We start from the raw sequence: 17,854 nt of genomic DNA, 5'->3' as shown, positions 1-17,854 counted from the left end.
TGACTCTGCGAACGCTGCAGTTATGCGTTAAGTGTTTTGTAAGTGACAGTGATCGATCGATACTGCACTTGGGTGGGCTGGGCTGGGCGGAGGGGCAAAATGTAGGTGCTAGCAGGTATCTGGGCTGATCCCGCTAACACTGCGTTTTTGGGAACCCTAAACTGCTGGGGACGCCAGTATAGATCTGATCGGATCAGATATTGATCCGTTCAGATACTATACCACTAAGGGAGGTGTACGGTGCGTGCGTGGGTGTTAGCGGTACTGGCGCTAATCTGACGCTGCTTGGGGCTGGTGCTTGCCAGTTCACCAAAATACTACCAAAAAAACTGTTAGCGATCGCAGGGATCAGGCCTGACTCTGCGAACGCTGCAGTTATGCGTTTAGTGTTTTGTAAGTGTCAGTGATCGATCGATACTGCACTTGGGTGGGCTGGGCCGGGCCGGGTGGAGGGGCAAAACGCAGGTGCTAGCAGGTATCTGGGCTGATCCCGCTAACACTGCGTTTTTGGGAACCCTAAACTGCTGGGGACGCTAGTATAGATCTGATTGGATCAGATATTGATCCGATCAGATACTATACCACTAAGGGAGCTGTACGGTGCGTGCGTGAGTGTTAGCGCTACTGGCGCTAACCTGACGCTGCCTGGGGCTGGTGCTTGCCAGTTCACCAAAATGCTACCAAAAAAACTGTTAGCGATCGCAGGGATCAGGCCTGACTCTGCAAACGCTGCAGTTATGCGTTTAGTGTTTTGTAAGTGACAGTGATCGATCGATACTGCACTTGGGTGGGCTGGGCGGAGGGGCAAAACGCAGGTGCTAGCAGGTATCTGGGCTGATCCCGCTAACACTGTTTTTGGGAACCCTAAACTGCTGGGGACGCTAGTATAGATCTGATCGGATCAGATATTGATCCGATCAGATACTATACCACTAAGGGAGGCGTATGCTGCGTGCGTGGGTGTTAGCGGTACTGGCGCTAATCTGACGCTGCCTGGGGCGACGCATATCACCGCCGGGCGATCAGGGGGCTAAACCTTTATTCGGTAATAAACGGCGGGTGCCCTGACACTATAAAAAATAAACAAACTAACCAGCGTCACCCGTAACAGTTATACGGTGATCAGTGGTGAAAGGGTTAACTAGGGGGCAATCAAGGGGTTAAAACATTTATTAGATAGTATATGAGCTTCCCTGTCGCTATAAAACGCTGACGGCGAACCTAAATATTTACCTCACTAACTAGCGTCACCAGCGACACTAATACAGCGATCAGAAAAATGATCGCTTAGTGACACTGGTGACAGGGGGTGATCAAGGGGTTAAAACTTTATTAGGGGGGGTTAGGGGGGTATCCTAGACCTAAAGGGGGGTAATACTAACTGTCCCAACACTGTAACTGTCACAAACTGACACCAATGCAGTAATCAGAAAAAAAAAAAAAAAAAAAAAAACTGCTGGTGTCAGTTTGTGACGAGGGGGGGGGGGGGGTGATTGGGGGGGGATCGGGGGGCGATCGGGGGGGGGATCGGGGTGTTTTGTGTGCCTGGCATGTTCTACTGTGTGTGTGTTGTGCACTCACATACCTGTCTTCTCTCCTCGGGCCGGAACGGAAATTACCGAGCCGAGGAGAGATGACATCATTTCCTTTGCTGCTGTTTAGCATACAGCAGCAAAGGAATGTTCTCATTGGCCGGCGGCGATCGCGAGGGGGGGGCCACGAACGGATGGCCTCCCCCTCATCTCCGATCGCCGTGGGAGAAAAGACGACCGCCTCGGGCACCGGGGGGGGGGGTCCGATCGGACCCCCCACCCGCGGAAGGCAAATCACGTATATGTACGTGATTTTGCCTGTCCGTGCCACCTTGCCGACGTAAATTGGCGTGAGGCGATCGTCAAGTGGTTAACATCAATGATAGCTTGAAGTCTTTTGTAGTATTTGTGAATGAGGCTCTTTATCTTCTCAGATGGTAAAGCTGCCCATTCCTCTTGGCAAAAAGCCTCTAGTTCCTGTAAATTCTTGGGCTGTCTTGCATGAACTGCACATTTGAGATCTCCCCAGAGTGGCTCAATGATACTGAGATCAGGAGACTGAGATGGCCACTCCAGAACCTTCACTTTATTCTGCTGTAGCCAGGTCGACTTGGCCTTGTGTTTTGCATCATTGTCATGTTGGAATGTCCAAATACGTCCCATGCGCAGCTTCCTGGCTGATGAATGCATTCATCTTGCCATCAATTTTGACTAAGTTTCCTGTGCCTTTCCTGTGCCTTTATAGCTCACACATCCCCAAAACATCAGCGACCCACCTTCGTCATTCACAGTAGGAATGGTGTACCTTACATCATAGGCCTTGTTGACTCCTCTCCAAATTTAGCGTTTATGGTTGTGGCCAAAAAGCTCAATTTTGGCCTCATCACTTCAAATGACTTTGTGCCAGAAGGTTTGAGACTTGTCTCTATGCTGTTTGCCGTATTGTAAGCGGAATACTTTGTGGCATTTGCGTAGTAATGGCTTTCTTCTGGCGACTCGACCATGCAGCCCATCTTTCTTCAAGTGCCTCCTTATTGTGCATCTTGAAACAGCCACACCACATGTTTTCAGAGAGTCCTGTATTTCACCTGAAGTTATTTGTGGGTTTTTCTTTGCATTCTGAACAATTTTCCTGGCAGTTGTGATTGAAATTTCAGTTGGTCTATCTGACCGTAGTTTGGTTTCAACAGAACCCCTCATTTTCTACTTTTTGATTAGAGTTTGAACACTGCTGATTGGCATTCTTAATTCCTTGGATATCTTTTTATATCCCTTTCCTGTTTTAAACAGTTCAACTACCTTTTCCCGCAGATCCTTTGACAATTTGTTTGCTTTCCCCATGAATCAGAATCCAGAAACGTCAGTGCAGCACTGGATGAAAGATGCAAGGGTCTGTCAGGAGTCCAGAAACTCACTGACCTTTTATACGCACACATTAATTACAAGCAAACAGATCACAGGTGAGGATGGTTACCTTTAATAGCCATTCAAACCCCTTTGTGTGCATGTTATCGTGCCAAAATCACCAGGGTATGTAAACTTTTGATCAGGGTCATTTGGGTAGTTTCTGTTGTGATTATGATTTAAAAAGAGTAAACACAGTTGATTGATAATAAATGGCTGCAGCCAAACACTAACCATGGGTGAAAGAAAAGTTTTTGTGTTATTATTCATATTCTCTGAAAAATGGCCAAGAAATCATAAATTCTGCCAGGGTATGTAAACTTAAGAGCACGACTGTAACAAGTATTCACAAGAAGAGAAGCAAACTAAAGAGTAGAGTAGATGAACAAAGCTTTTTCAAAATATCTATAGAAATAGGGCGCCTATCATCCCCCGCAAAGCAGGCCTTACTATATCCTTTGAGGGATTGCCTAACAGACAAAAAGCTGCTACAAGCAGGAAAATGACGACATTTGAAGAATTACATTTCTGCCACATGGCTATGAGATAGATTTTGCTGCACCAAAGAACATAGAAAGGCTAAAACTTTATGATCAGATGGTGAATTTGGATCAAAAACACAAACCATATTAAAAGATAACCATTTCTCCCATGCGACTGAGTATTCAGTTCATGTACTGGCTGCTATAGAACTTTGTATTGCTTTGCTAACAATGGTCATATCAAGCCCCCTAGATGTGCCAGGCATACAACACACTCCAGATCTGCACTTTGGAGCAGCTGCCTGAACCGCAAAATCTGTAAGCGTGACAGAGCATCTGCAATATTGTTTCATTTTCCAGGGATAAACTTTGTTTTTCTATGCCTAAAATTTAACATTTGGGTAAAAGCAGAGTATCGCAATAATTTGATAACAGACTGATTTCGCAATTAAACAATTTATTGTTACAATTATTGGAAATAGCTCCAATAGCACAATACACTTTGTTGCTTTTTTAACTATCCAAGAATGGGGCCAGATGCCACAGCACCAGTGTATTTCAAAGATTGCTGCAAAGCCCTTGGACTCTGCTGCATCTGTATAAAGTTGCAATTTTGAGTAAAAAATAAAATCTTTTTGAAAACAGGACCTACCATTGTAGTCATCAAGGAACTGGCACAAGATGATCAGATCTTCCTTAATATCCTGCGTCATCTGGACGTGAGAAAAAGGAAACTGTAATCCAGAAGAGGTCAGGGAAAGACGTCTGGAAAAAATTCTCCCTCCTGGCATAATCATGGAGGCAAATGCCAAAAGGCCCTAAAAGGGATTGAAGTCCTCTTAACAAAACTTTTTTTGTCGAAGAAAAAACTGAATGGAAGATGGAAGTCTATCTATTTTACCTTCAGGTAGTCTGAATTCCATTAAAGAGGTGTCGACAGTTATTCCCCAAAAACTCCAATAAAGTAGTGGGAAAAACTTTTTTCTCAAAAGCTAAAGGAACTCCAAAATTATTTGATATACAAAAGAAAAGCTTAAGTAAATAAAAGCAAAGTGAAACATCAGGAGGGCAAAAAAATCATCTAAATAATGGATTATATTATCAAAACCGGATTCATGAACAATGACCCATTGCAAAAAGGATGCAAAGGTTTCAAAATAGGAGCGAGACAGCGAGCAGACCATGGGCAAAGAACTGTCAAAGAAAAATTGCCCTTCAAAGTAAAAACCAAGGGAGTTAAAACTTTCAGGGGCATTAGGTAACAATCGGAAGGCTGATTTGATATCTGCCTTAGCAAGGAAGGTACCAGAACCAATTTTTTTTTTATTTTGCTAATGGCATCATCAAATGTTGAACAGATGAAAGTGAGCTATCAATTTGATCATTTATAGAGCCCCCTTTGGGAAATGGAAGATGATGGATGAGCCTAAAGGAGTTTGGCTCTTTTTTGGGGACTCTACCCAAAGGTGATATCTGAAAATTCTGAAAAGGAGGGGGTAAAAAAAGGACCGGATACCCTTTCTTTGGAAATTTATTGGAAACTTTTTCTCTAACAATGTGTTTAAACTTTTCAACTGATTTTAAATTACAAACTAAAGAACAACCAGAACCTTCAAAAATAGGGAGCTGAAAGCTTTCAGAAAAGCCTTTAAGAAATAGCGCCGCCTTCTCCCTGTTTGGATAAAGGCATAGCCAAAAATTGCATGTTTTCTGGCCTCACAGGCATGCAGGGTGTAGTCATGGTGGATCTCTTAAAGCATTTGGAGAGCGGATGAGTTCCACCACACAATGAGCACTCACGTTTATACCTGCAGGATGAATTCAATTTACATTGTGACTCATTAAAGGCATAACAATTGCCTTTCTTATAAGCAGAAGCAATATTGGGATTGGTGGTCGGCCGTTTAACAAAATTTGATCGCTGAGGCACAATAAAATTCAGCCATAATCCTACATTCTTCATACCCCACTGTAAATTGGGGTATACAGACAAATTTTGACAATAAGACTTGTCTTGAAAAAAACAGCCTAGACCACCAAAACTTCTGTACGCTTCCAGGACTATCTCCAAATGTTGGAATAAGTCACTACATTTATTAGGAAGTTTTTCACCCATAATACTAGAACATATGGGCGGGACAGTGGTGTAGTGGGTAGCGCTCTCGCCTAGGAGTAAGAAGGGTCGCTGGTTCTAATCCTAACCACGACACTACTTGCCTGCAGTTTGCATGTTCTCCCTGTGCCTGCGTGGGTTTTCTCCGGGTACTCCGGTTTCCTCCCACACACCAAAGATATACTGGTAGGTTAATTGTATCCTGTCTAAATTGTCCCTAGTATGTATGAATGTGAGTTAGGGACCTTAGATTGTAAGCTCCTTGAGGGTAGGGACTGATGTGAATGTACAATGTATATGTAAAGCGCTGCGTAAATTGACAGCGCTATATAAGTACCTGAAATAAAATAATAATAAAATAAAACATATGCAAAAGGTATGCAACCAGTTATGGAAGGTCTTGGTGATAGGTCTATGCTGATCTTCCTCTAACTTGTCATCGCCCTTCTTTTCCTACTGCAAAGTAAATTCTTTGGAAAATGGTAAAAGTGACAGGATGTCAATATATTCACCCTTCCATATTTTTTCTTTAATGGACATGGACTTTGATGGAGATACCTCACATGGAAGAGTTTCCTTTAAACAAGTCTCAGGAACTGAAAAGGAAGAGTTAGTGTTAATTACTGGCACAACTGGATTAGAAAGGGTTAAATTGGACCAAACTTGTGCAGAAGAATCCAGTTCCATCTAGGGTCCATAATGTGGTATTTTACTACTGCGCATTATAAAATAAAATTCACTCAGTCCAAAAAATAACCTAAATGATTTTTGTCGTTTACCCAATTCACACAGAACAAATGTACATGCAAATTCACCTTTAAAAGTTTTCTGAGATTTTTCTTGAAGGGAGTTTCTTGGTAAGGATGAATAAAGATATCAGTCCATCCAGTTCAACCTGTGTAAGTGTATGGGTGTGTATTTATGTCTCTACAATTTCACCTATCCCTGTATATTGAGTTTGTTAGGATACCCATCTTATGGGGCGTACACACGGGCGGACTTTCCGACCAGACGGACTTTTTTTACTAAGGGACTTGCCTACAAACGTCCGGACTTTCTGGCAGACTATGTCCACCGGTCTTCCCAACGGAGTTACGATGGACTTTCCAAATGAATGGACTTGCCCACACACGAACAAGTCCGTTCATTTTGAATGTGACTCGGGTACGACGGGACTAGAAAAGGAAGTCAATCTCACCGCTTTTATTGGCGAGATTGACACCTTGCGAGCCCAGTCGCGGGGCATATCAGGCCCTTAGGTCTGGTATGGATTTTAAGGGGAACCCCCTATGCTGAAAAAAATGGCATGGGGGTCCCCCAAAATCCATACCAGACCCTTATCCGAGCATGCAGCCCGGCCGGTCAGGAAAGGGGGTGGGGACGAGCGAGTGCCCCCCCTCCTGAACCGTACCAGGCCTCATGCCCTCAACATAGGGGGAGGGTGCTTTGCAGGAGGGGGGGCGCCCTGTGCCCCCCCTCCCCCAAAGCACCTTGTACCCATGCTGATGAGGAAAAGGGCCTCTTGCCGACAACCCTGGGCGTTGGTTGTCGGGGTCTGTGGGCGGGGGGCTTATTGGAATCCGGGAGATCCCGGCCCCCCCACCCTATGTGAATGAGTATGGGGTACATCGTACCCCTACCCATTCATTTAGGAAAAAGTGTCAATAAAAAAACACACTACACAGGTTTTTAAAGTAATTTATTAGACAGCTCCGGGGGTCTTCTTCCGACTTCGGGGGTCTTCTTCTGACTTCGCCGCTCTCTCCACCCTCTTCTCCCGGTGTCCGGTTCTTCTCCTGCTCTCCGGCCTCTTCTCCTGGTGTTCGACCTCTTCTCCCGGTGTCTGGTTACTCTGCCGGCTCCTCCGCTGTCTTCTGCCGCTCTTTTACTAGCGGTGGCCCGGACTTCTGCGCCGTCTTCTTCCCTCTTCTCTTCTTCCGATGTTGACACAACGCTCTCTCCCGCTGTAATGCTGTGTGTGCTCTCCGCAATGACTTATATAGGCAGTGACCCCGCCTGCCCGATGACCACGCCCCCTTATGACATCACAGTCCCAACATGCCTCGGGACTGTGACGTCATAAGGCTCTACTGCTTGCAAAAATGCTAGCTCACCTGGCTGCTTTCTCTTCCCAGTCCTCCTGACTGATATACACATGAAGACTCGCCAGGGCGAGGGTGTATGAAGACTTGGCACACCACTGTCTTCAAGAGTCTCTCCCCTTGTCTGTCCCTGCAAGGTGCTAATCTACTCACTGCCTCTCCTTGCTCCTGCTGCCTCTCCAGTTAGGGTCCCTCCAACTGCCACTCCAACCCCAGGTAAAACCCCTACCTGGCAGAGGTCCCTCAAGGGTTGAAAGACCCCCCTCAGCACTGCTTCTCCATCTTCCACCTGACTCCCTGACTGGCATGGCTCATTCCTATTTAAGGGCTCCTTAGTCCCCTGCCAGGCCCATTTCCTGGAGATTTGCTAAGGACCATTAAATATTCATGGCAACCCCTCCTAGCTTCCGCCCACTATCTTCTAAAATATTCCCCACCATTCTAGAAACAGGGGGAGCCACCAGAGAGCTGCCAGGATGAGTCATCCAGTCCTGACCTCTAATAACCTGGTCCAGATTCCATGCCTCAGGTTTATCCCTGGGCCAGATAAATGTGCCTTTTACTACCGCTAGTAGCACAATAGAGGGTGTTACATATTTAAAAAATGTTTTGAAATTCTTTTTACTCTCCTCCACTATGTGTCTTTCATGGTTTATTTTCGCTGCCCTGATCGCACTCTTACATTTCTTATCGCATTTCTTGTAATGTTGGAATGCTGATGGTGACCCCTCAGCCTTATATTTTTTGAAGGATAATTTCTTCTCTTTAAATTTGCCTTTTTACTCTCATTTAGCCATCCAGGTTTGACTTGAGTTCTTTTATATTTGTTGCCCATTAGAATACACTGGCGGATTCCATTAATTATCATCTTCTTAACTTCCTCTGCAAACTTTTACCTATATTAAGCCTATAATAAGGGGGCGACCAAGGGGTTAAGTGTGTTCTCTCAGCGTGTTCTAACTGTAGGGGGGATGGGCTTACTGAAACATGACAGAGATCACAGTTCTCGATGGCAGGGAACAGAAGATCTCTGTCATGTCACTAAACCGAACAGGGAAATGCCTTGTTTACATAGGCAGTTCCCCGTTCTGCTGCTCCTTTCCACGACCGCGGGCCGCCAGCAGACATCAAGTCCACAGGACCCTATCCTGCTTTTGCGGACTGACATGAGCAGGTCGGCAAGTTGTTAAATATACTTCCTGCAACCAGCATCAGGTGATGACTGATTACATGAGGTGATCTTCTGGCTGCTGAGAAACACCCGCTGGTGGACACAGAAACTGCAGCCTTTGGATCTGGAAGCCACAGTGCCCCCAGCAGGTGAGCCCTTTCCTGACACATGTATGTAGCTATGGGGTTAAAGAAATGAAAAAGCAAACAAAAACAACAAAACACTGGCAGAAACAGTAAACGTGTAAACACTGATCCCAAGGTTTTAAATTAGAACTGTAAACATGTATTACATCAATAATCCTTCTGCACAGTAAGGCCCCTTTCACATGATTAGACCGATCGGGTCTGCCTGTTCATTTTTTAGGCAGACACAATCGGGCCACTCATTGTCCCCATGGGGAGGCAGATGTCAGCTGACATGTGTTGACTGACATCCGATCCGAGAAAATCCACTGAAAACAGACGGATGGCGATATGTTCACCATCCGTCTAGTTGGTCGGATCGGATGAAAACAGACAGGCTGTCTGTTTTCATCCAAACTCCCTTTAGGGAAGAGCGGGACTCTGACAGGTCCATCTCTGCACAGTGAGTAGAGACAGACCTGTCATACGCCTACTCAGCTGGGATCAGTGGAGCGAGCCCCGCTGAGCAAGCGGAGTCTTTCAAAACGGATCCGCCCCATGTGAAAGGGGCCTAAAGAGCACAGACAAGGTGGAAAAACACTACATCCATTAAAAATAAAGTAGCAGAACTGTCCTGTGCATACAATATACCTGTTTTATCAATTCTTGCTTAAGTACAGACAGTAGAAATGCAGGGCTGCAATTAGAAATCATGATACCCTGTGTAGGCTACTTGACAGGACATGGTACAGTCTACCTGACAGGCATCCTCCTCCTCCTTTAGGCAGCCCCTTCTGGGACTGGGCCCCACCTGTACCCCCTATCAGAGCCCTACCTCTGCGCATCAAATAATGCCAGCACAGTTACCCCCTCTACACCCCTCGATTTAAGGTACCCATATAGCGCTGTCAATTTTACACAGTGCTCCACACATACATCGCACACCCACCCTCAAGGAGCCCACAATCCAAGGTCCCCAACTCACATTCATATACTATGGCCAATTTTGCACAAAAGCCAATGAACCTACCAGCATGTCTTTGGAGTGTGGGAGGAAACTGGAGTACCTGGAGGAAACCCATGCAGGCACAGGGAGAACATGCAAACTCCAGGCAGGTAGTGTCATGGTTGGGATTCAAACCAGTGATGAGGCTAGGCGAGAGTGCTACCCACTACACCACTGTGCTGCCCTAATAACCTACATCAGGTTATTATTGTTCTGTAGTATGCTTGCATCCAGTGACAGTTTTGCTTCACTAGAACTTGTTTACTATGTGATTTTGGTTTCTTCCTCTGCCCACCCCCCTCCTCCTCTGTATCTTCTTTGTCTAGTCAGTGTATTTTGAAGAGACAGGGCTTAGGAAAGTAATTGTCTCCTTACACTTCAAAAGATTGGAAAAACATCTTCTGTACTGCATTTAGCTGAAGTAAAATTGTGTTGAATTCAACTTCTGTGTCTTATTGAAGAGTTAAGCTGTCTTTGGAAGGTGCCAAGTCAGCAAGTGACCATACTGTCTGGACAAATTGGGTCTAAGGAGGTATGTCAACGCATAAAGTGGAATTTGATACAGAACAATAGTAAATGGGATAATTCCAATAAGCAAACTCCTGGATGTTTGTATGTAAGTGAATTGTGACGACTTTAGTTACACCTTTAGGAATTACTCATATTACTATGGCATGAGTGTGCCTAATAACTTCAGGATGATAGCAGTGCAAAAACTAGTATTGACAGTAACACAGTCAAACTCTGAATGACTAGAGCAGATATCTCCGCAGTGCTGAAGCAGCCTCCTTCATTCTGTACATTACCCATGACAGCACACACTACTTAGCTCACTGACTGCAATACTCTTTTTAACAGAAAAGTTTTTATTTAACAAACTATACTACAGTCAGCTCCCGACAATCAAATATTTCTTAGTTACAGTATCCATTTGAAATATCCTTATTCAGACGTTAGCATCCTACAAATCCATGAAAACATAATTTCTACCATTTTTCAACCGGTGATAATTCCCAAGTATATTCCCGTCTAGGCCCGGTCCACAATACCATTAGGGTACTCCATCTCTCCCCCCTGCGGGGGGGGGGGGGTCATCAGTTACATAGCCTGTGTATTTAAAATAGTTTTTATTTGGTATGGTCGGGTGTCACCCGGTGGGAGGGGGGGGTATGGGTAACCCCCAACCGGAGAGGGGGGGGAATCCATCACTAGGTCCCCTACCTCTTTGGCCCCTCACCCATTCGCATCCACCCATGCAGACCACACCTTGTCAAATTTAGCCGGGCACTGCCTGTTTTCGTAGGCGAGTTTGTACAGGGGTAGTACTGGATCAACCACCTTTTGCTAGGATTTCAGTGCGGGGGGTTTGGCTGACTTCCAGTGTATCATTATCTCCCTCCTGGCGTAGAATAGTGAGAAAGTAAGACTGCAATACTCTTACCTTTCATATTTCCAAATGACAGTGTAAACAAGTACCAGATCCGGTTACAATGTGTTGTGCAAGCCTCATGGACTAAGCCAAAGCTTCCTTTATTTGTGCTTCACTTGTGACCAACCTTTTCTATGCCAAAAGACACCAGAACCAGGATCCTATTATTTCATCAATATTTTGGGAAAAAAATAAGAAAAAATTGAGCCATTTAGACCCAGGAAGACAATAGTAACTCTGTTGAGATTATATATTTGGATGGAAGTGAATCCATAACATCTGTGCTGTAATTCTGAAAATATTTTTTTTTTGCACCCACCATTGTTCTCTCACTCTTAATGAGCAAAACATAATGGTTTAAAATGAATCCAGTATATTTGAAGTATCACATCCCCTACAGCCCAAAGTACAATACCTCACATTTGCCTTATCAGCAGTTCCTATTCTAGTTTAGACTACACATCCCATTGTTATCAGCAGGGTGCACTGTTGAGCAGTGTTTCAAAATAAATATAACAGTCAAATGTTTTATTAATATATTAAACAATGTAATGTGAATATCTGTTATTATAAGCCTCATATTTTCTTTTCAACAAAAAATCCTTTTTAAATACGTTATCTCCTTATAGTCCATGAAGTCATTTAGAAAGAATATGGAATAAAATATATTATTGGCATGTTATTATCAAGGTTTCAAGAACTGAATTTGTAATACAAAATTACTGGGTACACTTTAAGCAAATGTAAGTAAATGTAGCAGATAATGTTCCTTAAAATGAAAAGGGATAGTGAAAACAATCAGTCTATCGTAATGTTCTGAATGTTCTGATGGAGGATACCAAATGTTCAGTAGTTTTTTTCATTGCTTTTATTCAGGCTCTAGGCAATAACAATCATAAATCACTTTAAAGTAAAGCTCTACTTTGGTACTATACACAGTATCCCACAAAAGTGAGTACACCCCTCACAATTTTGAAAGTATTTTATTATATCTTTTCATGTGACAACACTGAAGAAATTACACATGTGAAGTAGTGAGTGTACAGCTTGTATAACAGTGTAAATTTGCTGTCCCCTCAAAATAACTCAACAAACAGCCATTAACATCCCTGACAGTATTCCCAAGTGTGGCTCGGGGTTAAATTTCAGCACCATTAGTGGTAACCCCGAGCCACACTCCGGATTACATTTCAGGATCCTGGTGCAGGTTACTTACCTTGTCCCCAGGATCCTGCAATGTCCCCCTGCGCTGTCTGCGGGCTCTGTCCGAAGCCTCTCTGTGCCAGGCTCCGTTCCCTGCGAGCGTCGTGACGCACGGCGGTGGAGCCTGGCGGCAAATTAAAAAAATGTAAAAATCATAACACATACAGTATCACTTACAGATTACAGTACTGTATGAAATCATTTCACTTCCCTTTTGTCCTCAGTGCTTTGGCCCATGCCCTGCATGCAGTTTTATATTATATATACTGTTCTTTCTGCCTGGAAACTGGAGATTGTCCATAGCAACCAAAAAGTGTCCCTTTATATCAAAAATGGCTTTAGACCAGCTAGAAAACAGCGATAGTAAATTAGAACACTTGCAGAATTGAGCGATAGTGAATCGTGGGGAAATTTATTTTATTATTATTATATATTTTTTTTTATTATTTATATTTATTTATTATATTATAACTTATGATTTTGTGTTTCAAACTTCATCATACCCGGGATATCTACTAGACTCTTGGTGGACAGATATAAGTGTGTTATTGCTAAGAATTACAGACCTACAATATAAAACACCAAATTTCTATGCAAAATAATTGTACCGCTTTGAGATGCAAAAATCTGAAATAATCATACCACCAGGGAGGTTAATGTCTAAATCGCTGGCAACAAAAATGAGTACACCCCTAAGTGAAAATGTCCAACTTGGGCCCAAAGTGTCAATATTTTGTGTGGCCACCATTATTTTCCAGCACTGCCTTAACCCTCTTGGGCATGGAGTTCACCAGAGCTTCACAGGTTGCCACTGGAGTCCTCTTCCACTCCTCTATGTCAAAATCACGGAGCTGGTGGATGTCAGAGACCTTGCGCTCCTCCACCTTCCATTTGAGGATGCCCCACAGATCCCCAATAGGGTTTAGGTCTGGTGACATGCTTGGCCAGTCCATCACCTTTACCCTCAGCTTCTTTAGCAAGGCAGTGGTCATCTTGGAGGTGTGTTTGGGGTCGTTATCATGTTGGAATACTGCCCTGTGGCCCAGTCTCTGAAGGGAGGGGATCATGCTCTGCTTCAGTATGTCACAGTACATGTTGGCATTCATGGTTCCCTCAATGAACTGTAGCTCCCCAGTGCCGGCAGCACTCATGCAGCCCCAGACCATGACACTCCCACCACCATGCTTGACTGTAGGCAAGACATACTTGTGTTTGTACTCCTCACCTGGTTGAGGCCACACACGCTTGACACCATCAGAGCTGAATAAGTTTATCTTGGTCTCATCAGACCACAGGACATGGTTCCAGTAATCCATGTCCTTAGTCTGCTTGTCTACAGCAAACTGTTTGCAGGCTTTCTTGTGCATCATTTTTAGAAGAGGCTTCCTTCAGCCCGAATCTACTCTGGGCTATATTATGTGAAGCTGCAGGTCTCTTTCCCATCTGGATGCTCAAATGCTGTGAATATATTTTCTCATCATATATATATGTAAGATGATGCTACAATCTCCTCTGAGCATTATGTGGATATCCCATTTTATGTGGGATATTTTCTTGCCAAACTTTGGGCCCCTTAGTACCTACTGAGCATTGTTTAAACACCATGGCCTACCTGAGTATTGTTGCTGACCATGTCCATCCCTTTATGACTACAATATACTCATCTTCTGATGGCTCCTTCCAGGAGGATAATGCACCATGTCACAAAGCTCAGATCATCTCATCTTCTTGAACATGACAATAAGTTCACTGTACTCCAATGGCCCCCAGGGTCACCAGATCTCAATCCGTTAGAACACCTTTAGGATGTGGTGGAACAGGAGATTTGCATCATGGATGTGCAGCCAACAAATCTGCAGCAACTGCGTGATGTTACCATGTCATAATGGACCAAAATCTCTGGGGAATGTTCCAACACCTTGTTGAATCTATGCCACGAAGAATTAAAGCAGTTCTGAAGGCAAAAGGCCAACCCGGTACTAGCAAGGTGTACCTAATAAAGTGGCCGCTGAGTGTATATACAGTATTTAAATACATATTAGTCAAGTACAGCGTGGAATTATTATTGTCATGTACAACATCGAAAGTGTGCATGAGATGTCAACTAAAAGCTAAACAGATACTCCATCTAATAAAGTGAATTGCAAGGGGGATACTGGTAAATGTGTTCATTTCAGAATTATATGGTATGAATCACAGGCAGCAATTCCCTTAGTACACAATACTGTATAGAATGGACACTAGACAATCCTTAGTGGTTAAGTATAATATCTTATAATGGTTATGTAAAGACAAAGTTTTGTAGTTTTGGACAGAGAATGATTAGGACCCCTGTCATGATTTTAGTGCTGTCTGTGTCCTTGCTATGGAGATTTATCCCTCTATTTGCCCTGGTGACCCCTGTCGCAAAGACAGGAAGTGATAGAAAATCCAACAATTTAAAGTCGTCAGTGGAACAAAGGGGAATTTCTTAAATTTGGACATATTCTTATGACAACTCTCCAAGATTGGAATTCTGCTTAATTAGATGAGATTTCCTCTCATTTCCTGTTGCGTGTCCAGGACAGGAAGTGAAGAGAAAAATCCCAGCCGGACACATGACCTTAGACGAGCTATATAAAAAGGTTTTGGTTTTTCATACACTTTTTTCTATACACAATTGGTTGATTTAGTAAAACTGGAGAGTGCAAAATCTGGTGCAGCTCTACATAGAAACCAATCAGCTTCAAGGTTTTATTGTCAAAGCCTAATTGAACAAGCTTAAGTTAGAAGCTGATTGGCTAACATGCCCAGCTGCACCAGATTTTGCAATCTCCAGTTTTAGTAAATCAACCTCAAGTTGTAAAAATAATGTTTAAGTGTGGAATAATATAAAATAATATTTCTATGCATGGGTTACTGTTAAAGCATGTTTTATTGATATTTATTATGCAAGTACATAGAATATTACTGTGCAATTAACAAAAATACATACATTTCAAAAGATTCATATCTGTTATAGTCCTTGCCCTATCACTTTCAAGCTATTAGTTACCTTTCATAATAGCTCTTCTAGCCTAAGGCCACGTGCACATGGGCAGAATTTTCGACTGGACTTGTCCGACAGACTTTCCAGCGGACTTTCAACGGACTTTTGACGGACTTCCGACAGACTTTTTAACGAACGGACTTGCCTACACGCGATCAAACCAAAGTCCGACTGATTCATACGTGATGACGTACACCAGACTAATATAAGGAAGTTGATAGCCAGTAGCCAATAGCTGCCCTAGCGTCGGTTTTTGTCCGTCGGACTAGCATACAGACGAGCGGATTTCTGGATCCGGCGGAGTTACGACGTAAAGATTTGAAGCAAGTCCCAAATCTAAAGTCTGTCAGATTTGCGACTGGAAAAGTCCGCTGAAGGTCCGGTGAAGCCCACACACGATCAGATCGTTCGCCGAATTGGGCCATCAGCGTCCGTCGGACAAGTCCGGTCGAAAAGTCTGACCGTGTGTACGCTGCATAACTCTTTCACTTCCTCTTCCTGATCTCCTTCTCATCACCTACTACTATGTTTTGCCATCAGATACTATTTGTTAACACATAACATAAGTGTGTAAAGTAGAGTCTATGGCATAACCACTGGTTCACATAAGCTCTGCACACCCACATCTATCTGTGGGGAAAATACAGCTGGCCATTGCTGATCTCTCCTTCTGAAAGTGCTTACCATCTGATTGCAATACTAGCCTTTCCTGTAAGGGGGGGTTAACATTGGCAGCCCCTATATTTCCAGTGTGACATATTTACTTTAACGTACACTTTGTGCCTATTGGGACAAGCTCAGATTTTTCCTATCACTAAGAGGATTGTGCTACAGTTATCTAGAGAAGACTAAAGAATGCTTTATAAGGATCTCCAATTTGCAAATGGCAACAATCAAAATTGCAGCAACTTCCACTGGATGCAGAGTTTATCATTATTTTGATCTTCTTTAGATTGTCAGTTATCTAGAGAGGTGCACATGGCTGGAGTAAATTTTACAAATGGGTTTAAAATAAACCTGTGATTTGCCTATGTAGAGCAAAACAACATGTTCAGGTTAATGTCGGTCCCACCAAATGCCTATGCATGTCTTTCCTGCTGCTCCAATCAACAGGCAGTGAAGAGAGTCACAGCTTGGAGCTTACATAGGGCTGAGGCCTCCCCTATCTATCCCCATGTGACAACATTGGGTGTCTAAATGGCCAATCATGCGGGAGGAAGGAGATTAATTGACGGTTTCTCAATAGTTAAATGTACCGGGTATTGTTCCCTCACTTCCAGCAGCATAATCACGGCTAGGAAAATACAATTTGTATAAGCTGCTGCAGGGCCTGCCATTAAAGTGAAATTATTGCTTTACTCTGCATTGGCAAAGCACAGATTCATTAGCAATTTGGTTGTACATTAACAAATAACTGTTACCTGTCTGAAAACTGGCAAGCAGAAGAATTTTTTCTTCTTTTACATTTTATACATTATTATAATATTTATATAGACCGCTGCTTTCTCAAGCACCTTACAATCTTGTAATCATACATAAAGTTTTAACATTTTACAAAATTGTTTTTATTATACTGTTGTGAACTTTGCGAAAGTGTGGAATGCTGTAATATCTAAGTGGATAATTTAAGACAACCAGTGATAAAACTAAGAGACCACATGGTATGACCCACATGGACGACATGCATGATTATGTGTGATTTGCTTAAAAGAAGCTTAAAACTACACATCAAACATCTATGAATTTATATGTCACGACCACACTGGAGGCACAGTATACCATTATCCGTTTGGAGAAATTTTTGGCCAACAATTGAATGAGTGCATTTTGAACAATTGAAGCAGTCTGTGTGCCAGTGATTATCCTCAAATGAGATGTATTTGGCACCTCCTTGACCTGCAATGAAAAGAAATATCAGATTACTATGGCAAATGTTAGAGGTGATACATTAGTGTTAAGGAAGCACATGGTCCATATAATGTTGTCAAGAAGTCATTATCTCAATATGTGTCCAGAATGAACTGTCACGTAGCAACCAGCACAATATTTTGCTCGGTACTTATTTTAGTATGAACAGTGAGTCACAAAGCATCTGACAACGGGTAGACATATGAGAACTGATTTGGAGGTGTCCTGTGGCTAATAGTAGTTGTCAAGTTGACAACATTGAACTAATTCTGTTCAGTTCTACGATGATAAATACAGCTGGAAATGTCCTTCAGATGTTTCAGTATTAAAAAAAAATATATTAAGTGGTAA

At 43.1% G+C, this 17,854-nt stretch overlaps 1 protein-coding gene across 3 annotated transcripts in view; it reads right to left on the bottom strand.

Moving 5' to 3' along the window:
- Positions 1–15,462: 15,462 nt before the first annotated feature.
- Positions 15,463–17,854, bottom strand: part of FHL5 (four and a half LIM domains 5) — a 105,879-nt gene continuing 103,487 nt past the window's right edge. For all 3 annotated transcript variants that reach the window (XM_073626968.1, XM_073626965.1, XM_073626967.1), the window contains exon 6: positions 15,463–17,491. In XM_073626968.1, the coding sequence (XP_073483069.1) occupies positions 17,340–17,491 (152 nt within the window). In that variant the 3' untranslated portion in view covers positions 15,463–17,339. The remainder of the gene's footprint in view (positions 17,492–17,854) is intronic.

Source organism: Aquarana catesbeiana, linkage group LG04, assembly GCF_042186555.1.
Source record: "Aquarana catesbeiana isolate 2022-GZ linkage group LG04, ASM4218655v1, whole genome shotgun sequence".
Classification (NCBI taxonomy): domain Eukaryota; kingdom Metazoa; phylum Chordata; class Amphibia; order Anura; family Ranidae; genus Aquarana; species Aquarana catesbeiana.
Note: the sequence above shows the minus strand (reverse complement) of the source record. Positions and strands in the feature narration are given on the sequence as shown.